This window comes from Pezoporus wallicus, unplaced genomic scaffold, assembly GCF_028554395.1.
Source record: "Pezoporus wallicus isolate ANWC-B61680 ecotype Strahan unplaced genomic scaffold, APGP_CSIRO_Pwel_v1 scaffold_2617, whole genome shotgun sequence".
Lineage (NCBI taxonomy): Eukaryota > Metazoa > Chordata > Aves > Psittaciformes > Psittacidae > Pezoporus > Pezoporus wallicus.
Window position 1 is genome coordinate 1,578,529 of NW_026637592.1, and position 26,848 is coordinate 1,605,376.

At 38.2% G+C, this 26,848-nt stretch overlaps 1 protein-coding gene across 4 annotated transcripts in view; it reads left to right on the forward strand.

The window, feature by feature from the left end:
* The window catches only part of USH2A (usherin), a 372,328-nt gene that overhangs the window by 250,472 nt on the left and 95,008 nt on the right, over positions 1-26,848 (forward strand). For all 4 annotated transcript variants that reach the window (XR_008971850.1, XM_057406464.1, XM_057406465.1 and 1 more), the window contains exons 42-48: positions 2,476-2,810; positions 5,926-6,048; positions 8,693-8,856; positions 12,402-12,611; positions 13,972-14,174; positions 15,928-16,040; positions 22,329-22,527. Coding sequence is in view for 3 of the 4 variants with exons in the window: in XM_057406464.1 (XP_057262447.1) it covers positions 2,476-2,810; positions 5,926-6,048; positions 8,693-8,856; positions 12,402-12,611; positions 13,972-14,174; positions 15,928-16,040; positions 22,329-22,527 (1,347 nt within the window). In the remaining variant the exon portion in view is untranslated. The remainder of the gene's footprint in view (positions 1-2,475; positions 2,811-5,925; positions 6,049-8,692; positions 8,857-12,401; positions 12,612-13,971; positions 14,175-15,927; positions 16,041-22,328; positions 22,528-26,848) is intronic.

Consider the following 26,848-nt stretch of genomic DNA (forward strand, 5'->3'; position numbering starts at 1 on the left):
CTGAGGTTCTGGAGCAGTGTCTGTTCAGCTCATGTTATTTATGTTCTTTTATGTGGAACTGTAACAGTATACAATGAATCTTATGCAAGTTCTATTTGAGTATCTTTGTGGGTTTAGGCATAGAAGTTAGGTGCTTAATCTGTGATGTAAGTGAAAAATAACTCCTCCTATCTTCCAGGAAATAAGACAAGATCTGGGACAAGGAGAACATTTTTTAGACAATTTTCTCTTCTAAAAGTGTCGTGCTAGGCGTTTTCTCAAGCATTTGACATACAGTTCTTTATTAGAAGTCATCTTGCATTAAGCAACAAGAGGGCATTTCTTTTCACTGATAATGACAGATTTGATGATTTTGCTGTAGTGTGTTGGACCTTAAAGTCTTCTGTACTTCTTCCAGCAACTTCAAAGATACATCCCTGAGAATAAAAGCACACAAATCATCCTCTTTCTGTGACATATATGTACAATACACCCAGTGTGTGCTGTATGGTAGCAACAAGAAGCGCTGGGATTGGAAAGCTTACTGGCCCCGATGCTTCCTACTTAGACATGGTTTAATCAAGCACTGTACAAGGAATAATTAAAACATCCCTGAGTTACCAACACTGTTTCCAGCACAAATCCAAAACACAGCCCCATACCAGCTACTATGAAGAAAATTAACTCTACAGCAGCCAAAACCAGCACATACTTGCACTTGAACCATTTTGTGTTCTCTGTGCTAATCATCCATTGTTCTCTACTTCCTAAGCTTATGGCTAGATCACATGAACTACTTCAGAATGAGAGTTTTGCTCAATATCTGTGAGAATGGTGCAAAATTGATTCCTACCTTCTGTGAAATTTTGCTTTGCTTTATCAATAGTATTTTACTTATTTGTTTGATCTTGATTTGAGGTCAGAAGTGACAGAAACCTGAATACAGGATTTGATAATTAGCCAGAGCTAAGCCTTTCCTATTTGTGCTGTCTTTACTCAAGATCAGCCTGTTCCTAACTCTCTGTTTAATAGTATTCCAGATTCTGTTATCAAAATCCTTCAGCTTTCTCCAGTACTTTGCTGCCAGGTTTCTTATAAGTCTGAAGACCTAAGAGGTCCTTCTATACCTCAGATATAACATTTCCTAATCCCCAAGGGTCCTTTAAAAATCATTTTATAAATCAGGCTTCTCTGTTTCCACAGCCACGTGTAATTGTGCATATACCTTTTTAAAGATACTTAACTTTGGAGGCTGAAGAGAATTAAGAAAAAAGCTCAACTTAACTGAAACTGAAGTTATCTTGGTATTACTATTTAACACTCGAGTATTATCTTTGTTAATTTTATTCTGCACATACCTTCATCTGTCTTTTTTCCATTTCTGTGTTATTTGAAATGTTAGATTCAATCCTTAATTATCCCATGCCTGTGAGGAAAAGAGACAATTGTTATAGATGAGTTGGTCAATTACAAGGGGAACAGTCCTAGGGATGAGCAAAGCAAAGCTAGTATACTTCCTACACTGGGACTCCTAGGAAATCCTAGAGAAGGATTGATAGATGCTCTTATACCTTTATGAAATTTTGAGGTTCTTAATGTAGTTACATATCCTCGTGTCAGTCTCAAGTCCCGTCTGTCATGATACTGTGGCAAAAAACCTTAAAACAGAATTCTGAACCTCCTTGTACTTTATGGTACAGTGGTTCAATGTGATTGTTCACTGGAGATGGTAAGAATAAATATGTAGTAAAAGAGAACTAAAAAAACCCAAACTTTAACAAAAACCCACATAACCACAGTCTAATAAAAGTCAAACCTCAGTAAGGACAGCAGTATGTGTGTTTGTGTATGTGTATATAAACATGAATTCCGTATGCAAGTTCCAATTTTTTTATGATAAAGTTTTCTGAGCATAGTTTTATAGTTCTAAAAATGGAAAATTGTGCCTGTTTTGTGTCTGATACCTACCAGTGTAATTTTTTACTGAAAAATAGAAGGGAATTTCATCATATAAGGAGCACAGACAAATCTTATTTCTCATCGTAGCTAATATAGTTACATATGGCTGAAAATTGTGCAAACACAAAGTATGATTTCTTTTTACTCTGCCACTCATACATGGTAATACCCTCTAAGAAAAATTGCAATTAGTTATACTTATCGTAACTAGTGTGCTTTTGCTACTGCATTTGAACATCTCAGAATTGTGAGTGAAGCTAAATACTGGTGAAGCTAAATAGCAGGTTTTTCAATGGCTACAACTGTTACTGCAACCCTCTCTAAAATTAAAGGAGGCTAGATTTCTAACTGATGTACCTTCAAACATAAAATCTCTGTAAGGTCATACACAAAGTCTGTTTTGCTGAAGAAGGAAAAGCACATCTTCAAGTCCCACTCATGTCCCTTTGTATCATGTTGTGTCTATATATCTGCATTCTGGCTGTAAGAAATAAGCTATTTTAATTTTTTTTTTCCCCCCTTTTTTCCCACTATCAGGTCTCATGGAAACCTCCTCTAATACAGAATGGGGAAATCCTTAACTATGAAATTCGCATGCCAGATCCACGAATTGTCATTCCTGGGAACATTTCATCAACGTTAAGTCATTTGGTGACTAATCTTATACCCTATACAAACTATTCAGTCACTGTAATAGCTTGCTCTGGAGGTGATGGCTTTCTAGGAGGCTGCACAGAGAGTTTGCCTACAAATGTGGCTACACCTTCGACAATTCCTCAAGGGGTCAGTCCATTGTCTGTGACTCCTGTCAGCGAATCCTTCATTGCCATTTCTTGGCAACCACCACTAAGGCCAAATGGTCCTCATCTGAGGTATGCTCTTAGTTGCAACTGAGATCATGATTTTCTTACCCTTACCTAAATCTGACTCAGAAAATTTTGAGTGTGCAAACTTTATGATGTGATAGTTAATTTTTGATTTCTTGAAGTTCCTCGTTAGGGTTCAGGAGTCAATGAATAGACTCATGGAAAGTGGGTATGTCTAGAGGCAGATAGTAGTGTGAGCTTTGAATTGTTTTGAATTTACAGAGTTGGGATTATTTAAGTGTGCTGTCTGTACAGGAAGGCTCTGTTTCTTTCAAATCAGTGCTGTAACATTTGCAAGGTCGTAACTGTTTTGGGCTGCAGCATCAGCCACTTTTTGGTGACAAGTTCAGGCAACATTGCACCAACAAAATTACAAGTATGGGATCTCTGTGAACATAAGTATTTACCACATCCAGTATTCAATACTCTATATAGGTTATTCCACATAAAGTGACCATTTGGAAGTGTGATAACATGGAATAATCTTCAAAATTTAACTGTTTAATAAATCACAAATTAGAGAGTGTGTGGGTAAAATGGAAGCTAAAATGCCACAAGTCTGGGGGCAAAGCAGAAAATGGCAAAGGCAAGGGAGTTCTGGGTACAGCAGACTGAATGTCACCACAGGAACCATGGAAAGGCATCTCCTCTGAGACTTGTCTGGAATGCTGTGATGACATCAACAGATTGCTTGAATCTGTTGACTTCTCAGTGTGTGTGTGAGCAAATATCTACATTAAACATATATCTGAACGCATGAAGATTTATAAAGCCAAATGTATTTTTATATATACATGATTCAAAATGTCAAACAAATCTTTCATTCTAGAAGTTTAACATATTGTGAAGCATTGTGCATGGAATTATATCCCTGTGCTCCATATGCTCTGGTTAGTAGCTCTCTTCTAGATGCACTGATGGGTTCAATAATTATCGTATAATGCTGTTTCAGTTGCATATGTTATTACAGCACAGTAGCTTGACTCTTTCTTCAGGCTTAATTAGGGCACACTGCAACTGAATGAAATGAGGATTGCTCTCTAGTAAAATTTGAAGTTTTTGAAAAGCAATCCCTGTTATTCTGGGGTTAACAACATGACCATTTTACCATAGATTATTGAAGTAATTCAGCACAACCTACAGCTACAGACTTCATTTCCTTCATGGTGTGCCATGCTGTCCTCAACAAGAACAACCACTGAAGCAGCTGCTCTGTACAGCATGATGGAGCAAGAAGTCTGCAGCAAACAGAGTAGCAACAGCAGCTGCCAGTGGGGGTGATTTACACATGATCACCATTCAGTGTTTCTCGTGACTTGTCTATGGAATATATTGGACAGAATATGACAGGATCGTTCCTAATAAAACTGCAAAGGTCTGTCTTTGGGCTCTTTTGACACTGATGAACAACTCGTGGGAACTTCTTCTTGGGATAGGTCATTTGAATGATTTGGTAGAGTTGGAGTTTAATTAGTTTTTACTGTTTAATTTTTGAGGTAGTACTCCTAACTTCCACAGTAATTTTGTTTGGCATCACTTAGGTCAATGAAACAATGCCTGTTTGTTCCTGTTGATCATTCCCCAGACTGAAGGGACAGCTTCTTGGTTGATTTCCGGTTTTGAAGCAATGCAAAATTACTGTATGCAGTAACTATTAAATACCCTCTTAATTCAGAGTCTCAAATCTGGAATAGTATTGTCCAACATTTCCTCATCTGATTGGAGATGATCTTAACATAAAAAAGATAAATGTCGACTTAACAGATAAAGCCAGTGGTCAGAAAAATCATTGGAATGGCAAGGCAACACACTCCAAAGCATTCTGCAGAATGCTTGAACACAGAAGGAAACATTTTCACAAATAAGTGCTTAAAATGAGAGTCTTTAAGATCTTCCTTAGAATCCATATACTTTTGGCTGGAATTGAACAGTAGCACTGTTCCAAAATGGAGGGGTGGGGAAGAGATGATCCACAGCAGCACTTCAGAGAATCACATTGTGTATTTAAGTGAATAGACATGCATATGACCTATTTTGCTGGGCATCAGTGGAAACAGTGTTGTAATGGTAGTTTAATTAAAACCACAGCTCACCATTGAAAGCAACTTGAGGCTGGTTCTGTAACTGATAGGAAGAGTACAAACATTTGGTGTCATACAAAGAAAATGCCACCATCAAACTGAAACAAAAAACCTGTTTTAAAAGTCTTGTGAAATATAATTAAGAAGAAGAATCCTAAATATTTTTGAACAAAGCTATATAATATTCTTTCCTTTAGAATATAGTTTTATATGTAATCCCTAGAATGATTAGGACATGCAAAATATATTAGTTTGTGCAAGCATTAAGTGCTTTGTAAATTCCGTAATGGTTTTATATGAAAGATAATGAAAAGTGAGTAGGCAGAATGGGCAGAAGGCATGTTTTCCAAATCAGGCAATCTCATGGTTGACCTGATGAAAGATGGGCTTTAGCTGACCTGCTGTTTGGAACAGAGACAGGAATGCAGCTTCAGATACTAATTAAAACAAGGATGAAACAGTTTGGTGTTTCAAGCTCACATCACGAGTGTCAACCCAAACACAAAGGTGCCTTGCTAAGGTCTACAGATGGATCGAACAGTTAACTCATTCTATGCCTGTTTGCCACCCATAATTTACACTGTGGTTATTTGCAAACATGTTAAACACAAATTCACACTTAAGTTGCTATTGCCAGTAAAATAATAATAACAATGCTATATGTTTTGGCACATTTGCAAGAAAGAGACATTGTCGTTTCAGATTCTGGAGCTGTCTGTGCATATCAGATGGCATCAGTCAAGTCTGCATGAGACTTGACTGTTACTGGGCTGCTTGGGCTTGATCTTCATAGCATCTGTAAATCATTAAATGCACTAATTTTTTTCAAATGGAAATGCTTAATTTTCCATTTGCAAAGTAGTTTAAGTAATTGAATTTTTTAAATCATGAAACATTAAAAAGAATGTTTATCTCAGAAAGTTTACAGCTGTAAAAACAATATGATGTGTGCCTTTAAAAAAATCTGTGTGTTTTTTTTTTTTTTTGTGTAATAACATTAGTTGAGATAATCCCAGTGTTCTGCTTGTCTTTTGTGTTAGATATGAGCTCCTGAGACGTAAAATCCAGCAACCACTTGCATCAAATCCCCCTGAAGATTTAAATCTGTGGCACAATATTTACTCAGGAACTCAGTGCTTTTACGAAGATAAGGGTCTTAGCAGGTGAGATTACAAAAACTATAAAAACAAACGCTGGCATTTTGTATAGTGTATGTTTAATAGTTCAATGTATTTCTCGTGTCTTTATGTAGTGACATATTAATTATGTAATGAAATATTTTTTGTCATCATCTTTGGTATTAATCATTCTCATATGCAGGCATTTATTATTAGTCTGTCATTCTTAACTCATATTGTTTTGCTCTGAAAAAAAAATGAAAATAGAGATCTTGTGAAATTTTAACATTGATATGCTCATGCAGTCAAACCATTTAGATTCATGTGTCCATACGCTCTAGATTTGTGTGTTGGCAAAGTCATATCAGAGGCAGAATGGCTGTTTGAGAAGTCCTAGCTGGAAAACATTTGAAACTTGTTTCAGCATTGTTTTTCTTATCTGGCTTTAAAAGTGCAGATTAAAAATTATTTTAATATCTCCAAAGTCAAGAAGAGTATTCATCACACTCTCAGCAGGTCTAATTTAAGGGCAGCTTTGTGTTAGCTTCATGATAGTTAAATGCAGAGTGTTGAGAGTGGGGAAATGGAGGGTGAGTTCTGTTTCTCAGTACGAAACAGACCCACTGTGTTGTATAGAGCAAGACAGTTGCTCTTGATCAACCTTAGTTTCTTGCATCTCAAAGTCAAGGCTACCACGCATGAAGCAAGCAAATGCACATATTAAGAACCTGTAATAGGAATGTCAACATGGATTCTACACTGTTTGAGAAACATTCATGGATGGTCTCAGGAAGTGTGTGTTCTCTGTGCTTTGGTGTGGTTTATGAGGACTGCGGTCAATCATTACCCTTCAAATATCTACTTGTTATGATAAAAGCTGTGTGAGCATCCCTGCTGAGCAGAATATGAACCAGCAGAATATGGCCTCTAATTGTGACTGTTATATAGACTGAACCAAGCCAAGGGCTACTGCTTCTGGTTTTCCACTACCTACTTGGTGAAAGTCACTGCTCATTTTCATCCATTGCAATAGCTGACATGCAATTGCCCGATCCTGCCCAATTCTTTCAGCCACGTTTAAGTTTTGCATACAGTTTCCTTTAGTTTTAGTTTAGCTCATTTCAGCAGCACTGATGTGTGCAGCAGTTATGTTAGCAGTTTAGAGAGGGCAATAAATTCTGAAAGGGCCTTAGTGACAAGTCATTAGGCACAATGACCTTTTTGGTTGAATGAGCTATGACCAAAAAAGTGTGCCTAACCCTTGGACACACCTGAACACTTCTTTTGTGGAGGGTTCTGCAACCTGCAGTTGTGTTTTTGCAGTCAACAACTTGGGATGCATTTGTGGGTGGAGGGAAGGTACTGCAGAGATACTCAACCTTTGTTTTTCACAGAAAGAAAACCTGTATATCAGTGTCTATTTTTATTTGTATCATACTTTAGGCATGTTTCAGAATTACTGAGATTTTATTATATTCCTGACAGAAGTCTATGTTTGCAATGACTTTTTTTCAGATGGCATCTTCATTTCTAGTAGACTAAAGCCAAACTTATTTTAATCTTTGAAAATATGAATAAAAAATGAATCTTAAAGTCTCATCATTAAATTGCAGAGCTAGATACTGTGCATTTTTGCTACAGTGTCCAGGAAAATACTGTATGTTTGCAAGCAACCAAAAATAATAAGTGGAAAATAAGGTGTTTTTATATATATATATATATATATATATATATCATCACCATTCTACCATGCTTATAGTGACAGTTGGAGCCAATTAGCTTCCATTAGCTGGCTTTATTCTTGGTGAGACTGTTATAGCTTAGCTTTTTTGAAAATCACTCTTGATCATTGCATAATATGGGGTTATACAGTAAAGCAGTTAAAAGAAAAAGTAGAAGTAAATATACACTATGACTTTCCTTTTATGGTGAGATATCTAAATAGTAAGCATTTGCTGCGTGTTCCTTAATGTAGATGTTTATCCCAAAGTACTGCAGCCTCAGTGAATCTTTGATGATTCTGTATTTGCATGGTTTTGTGTGAGGGTTTTTATGATGAAATTATATGTTAGATTGTGAAATCCCACTTAATATACATTAATATGCCTCTTGGTATAAAGAAGAAATTATGGAGTGACAGTCACTTTATTTACTAAATATATATAAAGTATTTAATAAATCTATTAACTATACACAGCTCAGATGAAAATGACTTTATTAAATGAGTTTACATTCTTAAGGCACTTTTTTAATGATGTTTAGTTGTGGGAGAGTCCTGGCTGTGTGGTGAATCCCTTTTGAAAATGAGACTCTGCAAGTTAAAATCAATGGGTTTCCCAAAAGAGGAAAAAAGCCTCATTTGATTAAATTCTGATCCAAATTTTGGCAGGTTGCCACTGCTGTAATTACATATTGAACTGAGCTATAATCTCTCAGCACCTCAGAAGCTACAGCTAGGAAGAAGTGAAATAATGTGTTTTATTTTTGTTACCATGCTAACCACGCTGAATTATTGCAGAAAAATAGAACCCTTTTGTAGAGTCTTCATTGGTGCAGACCATTGCAGCTGAATTTTTCAGACCAGGGCAGGGCAAGAAACAGCAAAAGTTTGGCACAGGGAAAGGTTCACAGCAAATGTTTTCTACATCTCTATCTTTTGTTCCGTTTAATTATTGTTTAAATGTCTCAGGTACACAACATACGAGTACAAGCTCATAGTGCACAACAAGGTAGGATATACATCAAGCGAAGAAGTGATAGCTACTACATTAGCAGGATTACCAGAGAAAGGAAGCATCCTCATTGCACGTGCTGTTAATCATACTGCTGTAGAAGTGGAATGGTCAAAACCAAGTAAGTGTGCTTAGTATTTATTCCAGTAACTAGATGTTAACATGCCATCACTTATGTTACTCTTCCTTGCTCTCATATGAAACACAGTCCTTGTCTTGATTTATAATATACCTAAGTGTCCTTGAAAGGAGAAAGAAGAAATGGGGAAAAAAATCTGCACATTTTGCTATTTCTCAGTCATGTTCATATTTATTATATGCCATTTCTGCAGAATGAGAATAGTGGGAGTGAAGAAATAGTTAGTGCAAACTCATGAGAAATCTCTAAAGCAGTACACACAATCCTATTGTATTTGTGGTGGTTTTCATCTCTTCGTATAAAAATTTATATTCCTTCAGGATGAGAAGATCCCCTTTCTCTCTCATTTTGCTCTGTTCCTTAAAATGAATTTAGTCAATTACGCTAGTTACTTTGCTAATGCAGCAACAGGGAAGCTCTTCATGACTTAAGTGCAAATGATTTTATAAGGACTGGGTGCTGAATTGCAGCAAATATAGTCTCCTTATTTTATAATTGCATGCCTACAGTAAGCATTCTTACAAAAACTGATTGTAATAGATCTGAAGCAGGTCACTGAAGTTTCGTTACCTTAGTAATCTAAACCCCTGAACTTCTAGATGTAGGTAATGCAATCTGGTTTTATTTTCATTCATACCTTAGAAATTTCTTCCATGTGTGTTTGTCAATGCAAAGGTTAAACACTAAGATGAGGCCATTTATTATTTAAGTTCGTCTGGATGATCAGGTAGTGAGGTGGACTGTGAACTGGCTGAGGGAGAGAAGCCAGAGAGTTGTAGTCTATGGGGCTGAGTCTAGTTGGAGGCCTGTAACTAGTGGAGTGCCTCAAGGGTCAGTACTGGGACCGGTATTATTTAATATATTCATCAATGATTTAGATGAGGGAATTGAGTGTACTATCAGCAAGTTTGCTGATGACACTAAGCTGGGAGGAGTGGCTGACACGCCAGAAGGCTGTGCTGCCATCCAGCGAGACCTGGACAGGCTGGAGAGTTGGGCAGGGAATAACTTGATGAAATATAACAAGGGAAAGTGTAGAGTCCTGCATCTGGGCAGGAACAACCCCAGGTTCCAGTATAGGTTGGGGAATGACCTGTTAGAGAGCAGTGTAGGGAAGAGGGACCTGGGGGTCCTAGTGGACGACAGGATGACCATGAGCCAACACTGTGCCCTTGTGGCTAAGAAGGCCAATGGCATCCTGGGGTGTATTAGAAGGGGGGTGGTTAGTAGGTCGAGAGAGGTCCTCCTTCCCCTCTACTCTGCCCTGGTGAGACCGCATCTGGAATATTGTGTCCAGTTCTGGGCCCCTCAGTTCAAGAAGGACAGGGAGCTGCTGGAGAGAGTCCAGTGCAGGGCAACAAAGATGATTAAGGGAGTGGAGCATCTCCCTTATGAGGAAAGACTGAGGGAGCTGGGTCTCTATAGTTTGGAGGAGACTGAGGGGTGACCTTATTAGTGTATATAAATATATAAAGGGGGAGTGTCACGAGGATGGAGCCAGGCTCTACTCAGTGGCAAACAATGACAGGACAAGGGGTAATGGGTACAAACTGGAACACAAGAGGTTCCACTTAAACTTGAGAAGAAACTTCTTCTCAGTGAGGGTGACGGAACACTGGAACAGGCTGCCCAGGGAGGTTGTGGAGTCTCCTTCCCTGGAGACATTCAAAACCCACCTGGACACATTCCTGTGTAACCTTATCTAGGTGTTCCTGCTCTGGCAGGGGGATTGAACTAGATGATCTTTCCAGGTCCCTTCCAATCTCTAGCATACTGTGATACTGTGATACCTTATGTATTGTATTACTTCTCATGTAATGCAATAAGCATTGTAATGCAATAAGCATTGTAATTATTTTATATACCCATGTTTCATTTTTGTTATCAATAGTAATTTTCAAATGGCTTTCTTATTTTCTCTGAGAACTTGGGAGTCCTTAATGTAAGTTGCCTTGCTATCTTTCTTTTTTCTGGAAAACCTACTGAAGTATTTAGGTCTTGTATCTGCACCACTTAAAAATAACATATTCTTGATTAAAAATTTCCATGACAAAACTGTGTATTATTATATCTGAAAAGTCTAAATGCTTTTGGCTTTTATAAATGCTCTTTCCCAGCCAGCTGAATGCTGTTCAGTGGTGCAGTGTGCCATCTAAAGCAATATGTATTAATGCTTAAAGGTTTTGTCTTAATTATTCTTTTAATCTTGATGTCTACTGGAAAAGCAGTTGCATTTGATCAGATCCAAACTGTCTGGCAAAGTACAGATCAGATAACAGACTACATCTGGGTTACTAAAATGAAGAAGCAAGGCTTGACTGGAATCTTTGTTTATCCACCATCTCAGACCAGTGAATGTCCTTCCCTGTGTAGCCAGAAAATTGTAGTATTTGTAGTATTTTCTTTTCTCTGGGGGAGCTAGTGCTGGGCAAAACACATTTTAGGAAGAAACATGAGGAGCTGTTTTTTTCTCCTGTAAATATAATGCTTCTGAGTATATTGCAGCTTTACACATAGATGATACTATCATGCTTGTTCTGAAATAACACATATACTGTGTCCAGTTCTAGGTTCCCCAGGACAAGAGAGACATGGAGCTCCTGGAGCAAGTCCAGTGAAGGGCTACTAGAATGATTAAGGGTCTGGAGCATCTCTCCTGTGAGGAAAGGTTGAGGGAGCTGGGTCTGTTCAGCCTAAAGAAGAGAAGGCTTGGTGCAGGGGGGGGACAGATCAAAGTATATAAGTATCTGAAGAGAGGATGTCAAGAGGATGAGGCCAGACTCTTCTTGGTCATGCCAGGTGATAAGACAAGAGACAATGGATGTAAACTAAACCACAGGAAATTCCACCTGCCCATGAGGAGGAACTTTACTGTGAGCATGACTGAGCATTAGAATAGGTGCCCAGAGAGGTTGTGGAGTCTCCTTCCCTGAAGATATTCAAGAGCCATCAGGATACAATCCTGAGCAATGTGCTGTAGGTGACCCTGCTTGAGCAAGGTTGGACTAGATGACCTCCAGTGGTCTCTTCCAACCTCATCCATTCTGTAACGTGTGGGTTTTGATTTTCACTATGGCCAAAAGGCCATCCGTATGAAGTTGAATGTAGCTATAATTTAAGGCATAGGCACTTGCCCCTTATTCATAGTTAGAGGAAAATCTCATTTGCTTTCTTCCTTCTATCTGGCTGAAGTTATCCTCTCGCAGTGGCAAGCGTCACAGTACTGCTAGCAGTGGGTTTCACCTATTAATTTGTTTACTTCACAGATTCCATTGTCATCAAGGGGATTTCTAAGAAAGGAAGCTTTCTCCAGTATTAGAATGATTTTAATGATTTTGACAAGTTTGAAAGAGCATCACTTCTTATAAGGGTGAAATTGAAGGCACTTGATGGAATCTGTGCCTTTTTTTTTTTTTTAAAGGGGGTCTGCATGAAATTTGTTTTTTACTTCATAGTAAATGTTGCTGATAACAACCTTGCTGACTGAAGATTTCCCAGTTGATTTCCCAATGTTTTTCCTTTCTTAGCACTACAAGATTTGCAAGGAGATGTTGCATATTACACCCTCTTCTTGAATTCTACTGATGATGGAAGATCTCTAAAGATCCAGGCTGATGTAAACTTTACAGTCATAGGTGATTTGCAGCCCAACACGGAGTATGAGATATATTTTGAAGTTTTTAATGGGGCCCACAGCATCAACAGTGACGTTGTGCATGTGACTACCTCAGATGGAGGTTGGTTAGCCATGACTATGGCTTGGTTTAAAATCTGAGAATTAAATTGATTGATTTTTGTTAGGATTGAGGTCAGTCATCCTTCAATTATAAAATTTACAGTGTAAAAGAAGTAAAGGCTAAAATGCTTAAGTGCTGGTTGTCGTCAGATCAATAAATAGTCCCACTGAGACAGAAGCAAAAGCTCTAATAGCAGATACTAACCCAGTTTTTTCTCATCTTCTCCCACATATTCCTATCTGTGTGCACTAAGTTTGGAACTGAGTTCATATCAATAAATGATGGAACTTAGAAACAATTAATGGGGGTTTTAAAAGATTTGCTCTGTGAAGTGATGTGCTTTTGACATGACAGTCATACACAGGGCCTTTCCTGAGTCACCAGAAACTCTAGGTGTAAGTTCAGCCTCTAAGAAAATTCTTTATGAGTCATTTCTATGCCAGTGGGCAAATGTGGGGTGGGGGGAGGTTAAGGATAAAATAAAAAGTAAAAACTTGTGCATCAGAAATGTGTTTAGAATGTTCTTTCTAATCTTTTTTTGCTTTATAAAGTCTCATTATAAACATTATAATATCATTACCTCAGAAGCAAGTGTTCCAGGTCATTAGCAAAGCACTTTAAGTGAGAATTCCATTTCTTTTCTGATGCCAAAGGTCAGCACCTTTTGTTTATAAAATAGAATTGATAGTAATGGCAATTTTTCAACTTGTTCATATGATAAAAAAAGGATTTTGCATGGTTCTTTCTGACATGCTTAGAAAACTATGTAATTTCATTCTAAGGGAGGTGTTGTGGGGGTTTTTTTTTTAAGTGTTAGACTTCATCATTACCTATAGTAATCAACATTCACCGCCATTTACATAATGACAGTATTGCATATTGCTTCATATTGCTTCAGCTATAAGGCTGATAATGTCATGCTCCAGCAGGCATAAAGTATTTTGGTGTTAGGTTATTCTTTAAAAGCAAAATTCTTCTTTTTCCTTTTTGTCTCTTTCCTCTTTTTTTTTTCTTTCCGCTTTTTTTTTAAGAATTGCAATTGGGGCAGACATAAAAAATACTATTTGTATGTTGGAAGTGCAGATGGGTGAATAATTTATCATCATATCTCACTGGTCACATACTGCTGATGATTGACACTATGCTGCTGTATAAAGCATTTTGCCATCAGCTCTCATTGTTTCTAACTGAGAGTATAATAAGTCAATTTACAGAAGACTACAGACTGTGATAACTTCATCAGAGGCAAGCAGATAAGCAGTGAACCCTTTGCTAAACCTAACTACTAATCTGCATTTGGTTAAACAAGTGCTTTTTCAGAGACAGCTGGAGTTTATTCTGTTTCTTCTTTCATTTCTAGAGCCTGAGGGCATGTTCCCTCCAGAGGTTGTCATCATCAACAGTACAGCTGTACATGTCATCTGGACATCACCTTCAAACCCAAATGGTGTGGTCACAGAGTACTCTATCTATGTGAATAATAAGCAGTACAAGACTGGAATGAATGAGCCGGGCTCCCTCCTTTTAGCAGATTTGTCTCCATTCACTGTCTATGATATACAGGTTAGAATGTCTTTTCTGAGTTATGTAATATACTTCAGGTTTACATAAAATATGTGTATTCCCAAGCAGAATACTGTTTCATGAATTTCTTTACATAGATGGGCATATATTTGCACTGATGTTTGTGTGCAGATACATACAAGGCATAGATGTGTTTTCAGTATATTTTAGGTGTGTGTACACAAAGAAAAATACAAATTTCCATTATCTTTTTTAAACCATCAAAACTCCATTTACTTTCCCCTAAATGATCTGTGCTACATGAGCAAAGCTCCAACATATATTACAAAAGAGGCAAAGATTCTACTCCTACTCATTAAAAGAAAATTACAATTGTTTTAAAAACATCAGGCATGCATAATATATCAGCACAGAGAAATAATGATGTTGCGTTTGTCATCCTTTTATCATTTATTTTCTCCTTATCCTTCTAAGGAGTAAGTGCAGCTAATCTCTGAAATCACAGTAGTACTTTTTATGCTGTTAAAAAGTACAGTATTTTTTCCTTTGCTTTTCCCTTTTTCTATCTTTGCCTCTCTATTCATATATCTAACAAAAGGCAAAATACTCTGTGCAGATTAATAGAAAAAAAACTTTCTATCCCTAAATTATATTAATATATTCGAGAAATGTAGTTTGACACTTAATTGTAAATATGCCTATTTAATTCAGGTTTCGTTTGCATTATATATGAGAAAACTTAGTAGTACCACACATACTTCATTCTGAAACTGCGCATCCCATTACCACATAAATACGTATCACAGACAGGCACACCATAACAGATTTCTGTGTTCCAGCCCCTCTGAAACAGCAAACCTCCATCCATGAATACACATATGACTTGCTGAATGCCACTTGGAAACACATTTGTCTTTTCTCAATAACAATGCAAATCCAATGCACTGCCTCACTTATAGACCCTCTATATTAATTTACCATGGCCACCTTCTGTTGCTTGAGATGTTAATTATTCTTCTCTTCTGCTTTCCAAGTCTTTATACTGGGCTTTATGTTTGCATCAGTGTAATAAGTAAAACCAAAATAAACTGGGGTTTGGGTTTATTTTCTTTTGATTCTTTTTCTTGTTCTAGAAGCTATGTTACTTTCAATGCATATGTGCCTCACTGGTAATCTTTCTGCATTATCTTTCATACTTTGTGCTCTATTATTTTGAGTAACTTATCTGTTAACAATACAAACAAGGTTACCACCCTTCACTAGCTATTTCACTTTGCCTCTACTTAGTTTAATCCTGAGAATTGAAGGAATAAAGTTTTAGTTCTCTGGCATTTTTAATAACAAAGTGTATGATTCCTGTTTGCATTTTGCACTTTTAATTTTCCAGAATAGACATGAAGGAATAGAAAATATGAAGGAAAAGTTATATTTATGTCAGAATATATGGTAGGCATAATAAACTTACTCAAGGCCCCAAATCAAAGTAACTTTTTTTATTATTATGTGCCAGATTCTACATATACATGCAGAAAAACAAATTCACTGCAATTCTGTTGGTGCTAATAGACACCAGCAATTGGTGCCAGAGGGCTGCATGTACCCTTGTTTTGAAAATGGTGTGATACAGTGTGATACAGTGCAGTATACTGCAAAGCTGCATTGTTTTTCTGGCTGTATGGAATCTGTCAAATGGAAAAGAATAAAGTTGTGGGTGAAGAGAGAAGTCTAAACTGTAGCAGAGCTAAATAATTTCTGCAGCTGAGTATGTAAAACTCATGTTCTTCTTCATCAGATTGAAGTCTGCACAATGTATGCCTGTGCGAGGACTAATGGGACCCAGATAACAACTGTGGAAGATGAGCCAAAGCAGCTGTCAGCACCCATTATTCACGTAATTGGCTCAAGGTACTATGCTATAGGTGTTTTTCATATATCAGAGGAATTTGTAGCGGGAACAGGGACCAGGATTCCAGGTTGTCTTTTCTCAATTGAGTAAGGTGCATAAAAGAATTATGAATACATTTTGCAAAAAAAACATTCATAGCTGTTATTTTTGGTTTTAGAATTCTTGGCCAAAAGAGTAATGGAAGAAATCTCACCCTTGGTTGATTGTACATACCCATTTGGGTGTCACTATGCTGTGATAATAAATAAAGCATAAATGGCAGTAGTTAAGAGAAGTGCAGGGGAATGAAAATTATCACATTTTGCTGTCAGTTAAGAAGAGGAAGATTAATGCGCAGGGAGCAATGCAATGCTGATAACGGAAACTTAGAATAATTGTGGGTAAAAAAACTCACCTATCACAACAGTAAGTATTAATAAACTATCTTAAAAGTCATGCATATCTATGTCTCCTTGAACCACTGTTTGCAATCTGCCTATTCACTACATCCACAGGCATTGGCAAGCTTCTAAATTGTAGAGGGAGGTTCAGATTTGCAGTCCTTAGAAGCAGCCAAATGGTAACATATACAGTGATTCTTTGGTAGTTAATATCTTCCAAATGCAGACTAAAACTAAGCTCTATAATGCATTTTTCAGAATTACCCCAACAATAAAACAGTTTGCCTCCCCTGTTTATGACGTTGTTCATGTGATTTTATTTCATTTCTGGTAGAGTATGCCCATTAGCAGTGTTTCTTTTCTAGAAAGGATTTTTTTTTTTTTTTTAAATTAAACAACAAAAATCTAGCATCTGAGACTTCAGAAATGGCCAGCAAATGGACTTGCTTCTTCAGTCTCTTAAGGACTTTGGTTTGCTGTTCATCATGACTATATTTAGCTTAAATTCAGCATTTATCTCTGTATAAGGATGAAATTAAGATTGCTATTTTTCTGTCACACATACAGATATAGTCAAAGCTTGTTTGATTGATACGAACTCAGTTCAGGATCTCATCTTTTGCCCTTGGCTTTAACTTCTGTATGCCTTTTTCTGTATTGTCTGTCCTGCAAATACTTATGTGTGTTTCTGCTATTATGTATAGACTAAATATGTCATAACCCATGAATGCAAAAGGATCAAAAGTGCCTTCCTACTTTATAATCTGCTCAGCCAGAAACAGACTCTGTTTCTACACTGCCTTTTCCTACATGTCATATTATCATCAGCTGTTCTTATATCCCAAAAGAATACTAACTACTGATCGATTGCCAGGACATGTCTGGCCGTGGCCTACATGTGCCCTGGGTAGTTCATTTATTTGCCACGGTGGATTTGCTAGAGTGGAATTTAATCAATAGCTAATTCATTAATTCTGGTCCTCGAGTATGTAGGGATTGTGCAGTATAAAAATGACTGGCTGGCTTCAGCTTAGATTGAAATATGGCAAACACTACAGCTGACAGTTTCAGCAGGTGCTGGGTTGAATACGAATTTTGTTTATTTATCCTCCATATAAGAAAAAGCTGGGGCAAAAAAACAGTTTGTGTAGACAAGAGAACATTTTAACACATATCTATCATCAGACAGAGGGGCATTTCTAGAGTATAGACTCGTGGGATACCTAAGATATAATACAGGCTGTGCAGTTTGTCTTTAATTGGAATCATGGTGGGTTTTCCCTCCTCTGAATCAGTTTGGGGGGGCTGTATTACTGATGAGAATGCTATAAGATAATGTCTTTGCAGCATTCACAAATAATTGTTTTAAACTTTGCCTTAAGGTGCTGCATGACAGAAATTATAATTTCATCCACCGATTTAGAAGTCTTTCTAATAGCAGCTCCATCCACACTGTTCAATGAAAGTTATACCACCAGAGCCATTATAAATATCTTACTTTTCCACCCGTTACAGTTAATAACTCAGCTTCAGGCTGAAACTTGGCACAAAAGGTCACAGCCCTGGAATGGTTATCTTGTAATGCCAAACTTCAATGAGAAAACAGTATGGAACCCAATCCTGAAGTCCTAAATCAGGTTCTGGTTTGTTATGTTTCTTGTCTGGGTTTTGAGGTTTTTTTTGTGGGAGGTGGACAGGTTGCATTGGCCATGTTTAGGTAGAAAAAAAAAACCTATTGAAATTAAATATGCTTTGGGGCTTTTTCTTCTTTTTTTTAGTTAGAACACCAGGGTTTGTCTCTATGGAGAAATATATTTTATTCACAGTTTGGAACAGTCTCTGAGTACTTCCTGTATGTGGATGCTAATTTACAGTTTGGGTAGTGGATTCAGTTCTCATGGTATGTTGGAAAATAGTTTGTTCATTCTTCTTTCTCTTTTTCCTTGTAATACAGCATGCCTAGGGTTTTTTCTAACGACAGTATTTAGTAGCAGCTTTGTTCCTTTCAGAAAAGTGAAGCACAATGCAGATGAGCCCTGCAGCAGTTCTGTTCAGTGCTTAATTAATTAAAAGTTTGATGGCTCCAAAAAAAGCCATAAACTAGGGAAAATCCTTCATAGCCTCATGCAGAAGAAGTGGGTTCTTTATGCACTTTGAGGGGAACCAAAAACTCTGGTGAGGGTGTAATAGAAAATGCAAAGAAGCTCAAGCCATGGGAGAAAAGCTAGGTGAGTTCTTTGGTTTGATGCTCAGTATCATGGGGCTTAAGAAGTTTTCTGTATGAGCCGGAGGAATTATTTCAAATTATCATGTTAGTGAGAATGATTTTAGAACAAATGGGTAAAACATATAGCAGTAAATTGTTGGGATGATGATAGTTGCTCAGGAGTTCTAAAGGAGCTCAAATATGAAAATGTCAAACTACTGTGCTGTGTAAAATACCCTTTACATTGGTCTTGGTACTGGAGGAATGGAAGAGGAAACAATGTCGTGTAGGTTTCTCCAAGGGGGTCTGAGGAACTAAAGACATGTAAGTGATTTTTCATACTGGTAAAATGGGCAGAAAGTAAAAAAGCTGTAAGAGTAAGGGTTTCATAGCTATGTGAATGAACATGAAATGCTGGGGAATATTGTTCTGGATCCTAGTCTAGCTGATGCATAACAAACTTACATATGCTTAGTTTCACAAAACTTTCCCTAAAGTGCTCAAGACAATGTTCCCATGGAGGACAACCCAGTCACTTTCCCTGCTTAATAATGGGGAAAACAAAGCATAGAAAGATTTCTCTAAGGCATTTGTAGCAACAGCAGAACTGTAATGCAATTTATCAGACTTTCTGCAGTGTGTCATACCACCTCTCTAATTATGTTAGCACTGCAGTCCATGATACAGCAGATAGTTAACTCTTGTGCAGTAATGCTGAAGCAGTTGCTCAGTATATGGGTTGTCTCCTGATGAGTAAAGTATTTTATCTGCTGGTCTTTAATAGCAGCAGTGTTCCCTCTCTTAAGAGTGTCAGGTGAATGTTGTGATTTTTCTGTGATATTTTTTAATTCCAGCTCATGAAGTAAAGTCAGTGAATCTTAGGTTTGCTGTGTCTCTAAGAATTTAACACTTTCACGTGACGAGACTAACACAACATTCATTCTCAAGACCCAGAAGTGAGGCCTTGTTATATTTTAATCTTTGTAATTAAACCTTGACTACTGTGTTGAGGAAAAAAGTAACAAAGAGTTCTTTTCATGATTCATGGACAGTTGAAGCTGGTGATACTTGAAGCAGGCAAAAGCCAGAGTTTTATTTTCAAGGTCTGGTTTGCCAAAAGGTATCTGATGTGACATCAAAACTCTGAAATATTGATATTTTTCATGGATAAAAAAAATTACCTCTAAATGTTGGAATGAATTATCGTTGCATGCTGGAGCCATAGGATTTCAGTTTACTCTGTTGCAACAGAAGCAAATACACCTTTGTGGTTCCATTTTAAATTTGTCTTTATTTCCTGGAAGTGCGGCAGTGCCTCATGGACTTCATAGTGTAAAGCAGTTTGTTTGTGGTTCAGATGCCTTTTCTGGGGAGCTCTACTTAATTATTTTCACCACATTGACAGCAGTCACTCAGCATTTGAACTGTCAGAAGTTACACACACTTGAAGTGAAGTTCTCTCTGGGCAGGAAAGGATTATACTCCACACGTCAGGTTTTCTACACTCATCTATGCCTAGAATTTTTAAGTCTACATCTGTAGTTCAGGCTGTGGGCACTTCCCAGTATAAACACAGTTTGCCATGTGTGGGAAACATCAGAAGGTGTAGACATAACTGAAGCATTCCTAAGACTGTGAAGGAGCTTGCTTATCTGTGGGTTGCTACTGGAAGATGATGCTGAGTTTTACCCTTTCGGTGGTACTGATCAGTGAACTCCCATGCCATGTAGTTTTCTTGTGCAGCTATAGCATTGCACAATACTAGGCTGTGTCCACCCCAAATGTGTGTCTATAAATTGAATAATAAAAAGGTGATTGCTTGTTAAGAAGAAAAAAAATACATGCTGAGTACTGCAGAAAAGGCAAAATGTTCAAATCATTGCATCAAAACATAAGCCTAATTTGAAATTATCTTAGAGAGAAGTATGACTTGCAAAACTGTAAAAACTAGCAGTACTTTGCAAATATACCCTTGAGGTTCTGAATGAAACTTGCAAAAACCAAATAATTAAGAAATATGACTGGGAATGCTTTCTTTGTCCTGTGATTTATACTGTGTAAAGACCAGGAGAGAGTTACAATGGAATTTTTAAAGGTTGAAGTAGTACCTTTCTTTTCCTTTTCTTTTTATCTTTATATTTTCCTGCTTTTATATTTTAAGTTAGGTCCTATCGCATTATTTAAATGTATACATATGTGTATGTGTGTGTGTGTGAATGTGTGTTCATGAGCATGTGGTGAGTATGCATGAGTATGTGGTGAATACAAAATAGCCATGCACAGAATAGGGAATTAAATCTGTGGTTCAGATGAAGACCTTGGAATGAAAATGGTGACTCTGTAAATTACCTATGAAGTTATTCCCTCATAGGTGACATTAATTCCTGTTCTGCAAAGACTTTTTGTGGTGTGTATTTTTCTATTTGTACCTCAAGGAAGTGAAATAATGGTTCAGTTATTTTTATTCTGTTAAGATGTCAAAGTTTATCTCAGCAGCTGCTGTTTCACTGTAACATTTTCATTTTAAATTAATGCTAATTTATGATGTCACTGGCATTCTGACAGTGGCAGTGTAATTGGGACATGGAGATTAAGAGGTAGTTGAAGTATATATTATGCAATGTTGTTGGTCCTCATGCTGCTCTGCACATAGCATTCGGATTGCCTTCTTTCTAACCAAAGAAAGCTGTAATGAAAGAAATTTGTGTCTTACTCAACATTCCAGAGTGATTATGCAAGAAATGAAGTTTTCATTTGAAATACCAATGTAAACTCTGTACATTCTGAAAAAAAAAGCAAATTTCTGTTTTGAATGTCCTTTTTGCCTTTTTTTGTTATAATTGCAATATTAAGTGAGATTTTGGAGCAAATACCTGCAGATTATTTTAGTACTAAGAGGCATGCTATGATTCTTCTCTTAAGATACTTTCTTCCTTAAACTGATGGTGGTCTGATATCAAACCTGAAATCGACAGCAAAATTTTGGTTTATAGACAGTCTTTTGTGGACTGCTGTAGTCATGGTTTTGCACTCTTAGAAGTCTTGAGCCTTCTCAAGTGGGATAAACACTTGCATTTTTTACTTCTAATTTTATGTCAATGGCAATATCTAAGCACTGAAGAGAAGTAGTGCTTACTGATGCTGTGATGAGTTCTTTTCATTCTGAATTGAAGAATGCATTTCAAAGTAACATACGCATTTTATATAATGTTTTTGAAGGCAGGGAAAAGGCAAGATGAATACAACTCTCCTCTAAATGGTGACTGATCACAAGCTGCACTAGCAGCAGCTCAGAGGGCAGGGAGTGGTCTTTTGCCCTCCAGCTGCTCTTCCTTCACCAGGTTCATGTTTGAATTGCCCTGACAATACTTCATGTACACGTTTGCTATAGCAAAGAGTAAAATGCTAGTTTATTGCACATAAGTTTCCAGAAGTATGAATGAGATGTCCTTTAAATAACAACCTTTAAGGATTTTGATTGCATGTGTGATTTGGTTTCCCAAAACTTTTACACCATTTGGTTATTAAAACAGCTGTGAAATTCACCATCCAAAGGAATATTTTGGGCACTTTGAAATATTACCCTCTGTGTGAAATAATATAAAATGGAACTACTATATGCTAATCCTTTAATATAAATATCCATAGAAACATAAATGCTTTCAATCATTTAACAAATGTTAATTTTCTGCTTATTGTAGATCTCTTCAAATCAACTGGGCATCACCAGAGCAGCCAAATGGCATTATCCTGGGATATGAACTCTTACGTAAAGCATGGCAGAGGTGTACCCCATCAAAGACTCCAAAGAGCAGCAAAAGTAATAGAATGTGCATCTCGTTAGAATGTAAAAAGCATGAAAATATCTGTGGAAAAGTTTGTTATCATCCAGAGCTGAAGGTACATGTATATTCTTAAGTTAGCAATGTAAAGAAACATTATACTTTTAGGAAGAAGCATATAAACCAAGCCTCTAGTTATCAGAGGAAGGGAAGTAGAGGATTCTGCTTCTTTTGCTATTTTAAAGTCAAGGCTCTGATACATATCTTGAAACTTTTTTGAAAGAAATAAAAGTGTTTGAGCTTGGTACAGGGATATCAGTGCAGAAATCTCCAGCAGCATATGTGAGTCCACTGATGACAAGCAATTCTGTTATCTTAAGCCTGTGCGTGAGTGTTTCAGAAGAAAGGAATTGGTTAGCATTTATGAAGATGTTTTGCATTAGCATGTTGGTTTGGACCAATAGTGCAGATCTGAAATGAATTTCCAGATTGTTTTCGTTTATTACATGCTGGTGCAGGGTAGAATTGGTTTTAATACATGTGAACTAAATCACTTGCACAAGAAGCTAAGCCAAAACCCGTGTTTCAAAACCCCTTCAAATATAGAATCATAGAATCATAGAATAGTTAGGGTTGGAAAGGACCTTAAGATCATCTAGTTCCAACCCCCCTGCCATGGGCAGGGACACCTCACACTAAACCATATCACCCAAGGCCTCGTCCAACCTGGTCTTGAACACTGCCAGGGATGGAGCATTCACAGCCTCCCTGGGCAACCCATTCCTCACCACCCTAACAGGAAAGAATTTCCTCCTTATATCCAATCTAAACTTCTCCTGTTTAAGTTTTAACCCATTACCCTATGTCCTATCACTACAGTCCCTAATGAGTCCCAGCATCCCTATAGGCCCCCTTCAGATACTGGAAGGCTGCTATGAGGTCTCCATGCAACCTTCTCTTCTCCAGGCTGAACAGCCCCAACTTTCTCAGCCTGTCTTCATATGGGAGGTACTCCGGTCCCTTGATCATCCTCGTGGCCCTCCTCTGGACTTGTTCCAACAGTTCCACGTCCATTTTATGTTGAGGACACCAGAACTGCACAGAATTCTCCAGGTGAGGTCTCACCAGAGCAGAGTAAAGGGGCAGGATCACCTCCTTGGACCTGCTGGTGATGCTTCTTTTGATGCAGCTCAGGATACGGTTGGCTTTCTGGACTGAGAGCACAGACTGCCAGCTCATGTTCATTTCCTCATTGACCAACACCCCCAAGTCCTTTTCCACAGGGCTGCTCTGAATCTCTTCTCTGCCCAACCTGTAGCTGTGCCTGGGATTGCTCTGACCCAGCTGTAGGACCTTGCACTTGGCATGGTTAAACTTCATAAGGCTGGCATCAGCCCACCTCACAAGCGTGTCGAGGTCCCTCTGGATGGCATTCCTTCCCTCCAGTGTATCAACCGAAAGACACAGCTTGGTGTCATCGATAAACTTGCTGAGGGCGCACTCAATCCCACTGTCCATGTCAGCAGCAAAGATGTTAAACAAGACTGGTGCCAACACCAATCCCTGAAGGACACCACTCATTACTGGTCTCCAGCCGGACATTGAGCCATTGACCACAAGTCTTTGCATGCTGCCATCCAGCCAGTTCTTTATCCACCAAGTGGTCCATCCATCAAATTGATGTCCCTCCAATTTAGAGACAAGGATGTTGTGTGGGACAGTGTTGAACGCTTTGCACAAGTCCAGGTAGGTGACATAAACCTCTCTGCCCCTGTCCATCAGCTCCGTAGCCCCATCATAAAAGGCCACCAAATTGGTCAGGCAGGATTTCCCCTTAGTGAAGCCATGCTGGCTGTCACCAAGCACCTTGTTGATTTTCATGTGCCTTAGCATGCCTTCCAGGAGAATCTGCTCCAAAATTTGCAGGCACAGAGGTGAGACTGACTGGTCTGTAGTTCCCTGGGTCATCCATTTTCCCCTTCTTGAAAATGGGGGTTATATTTCCCTTTTTCCAGTCATTGGGAACTTCACCTGACTGCCATGATTTCTCAAATATGATGGCCAGTGGCTTCGCAACTTCATTTGCCAGCTCCTTGAGGACCCGCAGATGGATTTCATAAGGTCCCATGGACTTGTGCACGTTCAAATTTTTAAGATGGTCTCGAACCAGAGCCTCTCCTACAGTGGGCCTAAGGTCTTCATTCTCACATCCCTGCATCTGCCTTCCAAGACTTGGGTGGTGTGGTCAAAGCCTTTGCCAGTGAAGACTGAGGCAAAGAAGTCATTCAGAACCTCAGCCTTCTCCAAATCCTGTGTAGCTAGCTCTCCCGAGAGCTTCCTGAGGGGGCTCACATTCTCCCTAGTCTGTTTTTTTTTGCTATGTACCTGTAGAATCCCTTCCTGTTATCCTTAACATCCCTAGCCAAGTTTAATTCTAACTGGGCCTTAGCTTTCCTAACCTGGTCCCTAGCTTCCCGGACAACATCCCTGTACTCTTCCCAGGCTGCCTGTCCTTGCTTCCACTTATTATAAGCCTCTTTTTTCCCTCTAAGTTTCCTCAGCAGCTCCTTATCCATCCAAGGAGGTCTCCTGGCTCTCCTGCTGCACTTCCTTCTAGTTGGGATGCAACACTCCTGAGCTTGTAGCAAGTGATTTTTGAGTATGAACCAAGAGTCTTGGGCCCCCTTGCCCTCTAGGGCTATATCCCATGGAACCTTACTTAGCACGTTCCTGAAGAGACCAAAGTCTGCTCTTTTGAAGTCCAGGGCAGTTGGAGCTTGCTGCACTCTCTTCTCACTGTCCTGAGGATCTCAAATTCCACCATCTCGTGATCGCTGCATCCAAGGCTTCCCTGGAGCATCACATTTCCAAAGAGCTCTTCCCTGTTGGTGAGCACGAGGTCAAGCATGGCACCTCTCCTTGTCAGCTCCTCTATTACTTGCAGAAGGAAGTTGTCTTCCACGCAGTCGAGGAACCTCCTGGATTGCTTGTGCTCTAGCTCTAGAAGGAAAACTTTGTGTTCCCAACCAGCCTGTGCACTAGCTGACTTTACAAGGTTGCATCTGAATTTTTTTCCCTTTGCAAAGCTTTGTTCCATGTGTGTAATGCAGATGTGGATCCCAAGGAATTAAGCTGTATCTGATTCAACGTAAATCTCACAAGCCACGCGTAACGGGAGTTTGAGTAGTGGGACTTCGGTGCCAATCTGTCGAATCCACTGATCCAATCCCATTGTGACAAATTGCATAGTGGGTATATATGTATTTAGATCTTAACTCAGCTGGCAAATCTCTATATGTAGTTTTGCATCCCCCTTGGAACAATCAGTTTTGCTCAGCTGTGTGTCATGGGTCACACACTGTAAACTACTAGAAGAGATTATTTGCCAGCTTAAGTATTCAGGTATCTGTGGAGAGCATAATGGTAGTTCATGTGGCTCCTTTGGCCGAAGATGATTGAATTGGACCTCTTAGAGGCCGTAGGAAATTTTCCAGGTGTATGCAGTATTTCAAAACACCAGTAAAAACTATAAAGCTCCTCACTGTGTGAGGAATCAATCCTCAAAGCCTGCATGGCCCACAGCAGTTATTAACATGACTTGGTGTTGGTCCCACCCCCTCCTTGGCTAAATGGTTAATAACCATATTCTCCAGTACAGAAAATCTATTTAGATTCAGCTACAAGTAGGTGGCTGTTACATGACAATGAGAAGCAGCTCTGAATGGAATTCATTGTGATTTGTCAGATATATTTTTAAATTATGTCTATTTTCATGTTATTCTTCATATGAGTTCCTGTTTAGGACTAGGATCAATAGTGTAGTAGGAATCTGTAATGGTTTTTGTTGAAAAATGTGGTAGAAAACTCTTAGTTCGAAAGTAAGCTTTAATGTAATGGAATGGTGTCCTTATTTGTCAAACGCATCATCACATGTTCTGTGACTAAAGTAAACAATATTTATTCACAAGATTCCCTGTCAGACAAGACAGTAATTAAGGGAGCAAGTTATTTGAGGGGTCCAGATTAAAATATAAATCTTCCAGCCAACACAGCTTTAGCTTTGGAGTTCCCTTGAAAGCAATACTATGCCGAACATACATATTTCTGAAACCTTGCAAGTCAAGTATGGGCATTCCTTTGTTCTAAAACATAAATTTACTTATTTTATGGTTTTGGCATGGTAGATTTCTAATAGATCTGTGAATGTTTATAAGTTAAATTTGTATTATATTAATTTTAGAAGTTTTCTTCTCCGTTTTTGTTTTTTCAGCCTTTGTGCATTTATGGTCTCTTGAGCTTGGAGAGTGTCCACTTATTTTTATATCTGTCTGACTTTCTGATTTTTTCTAATTAATTTTGCATTATTTTGTTATAATGGTCTCCCTGTATTCTCACAGTCTGCGGTTAGGAGTGGATGCTATTTGCTAAGTAGTGGCTAT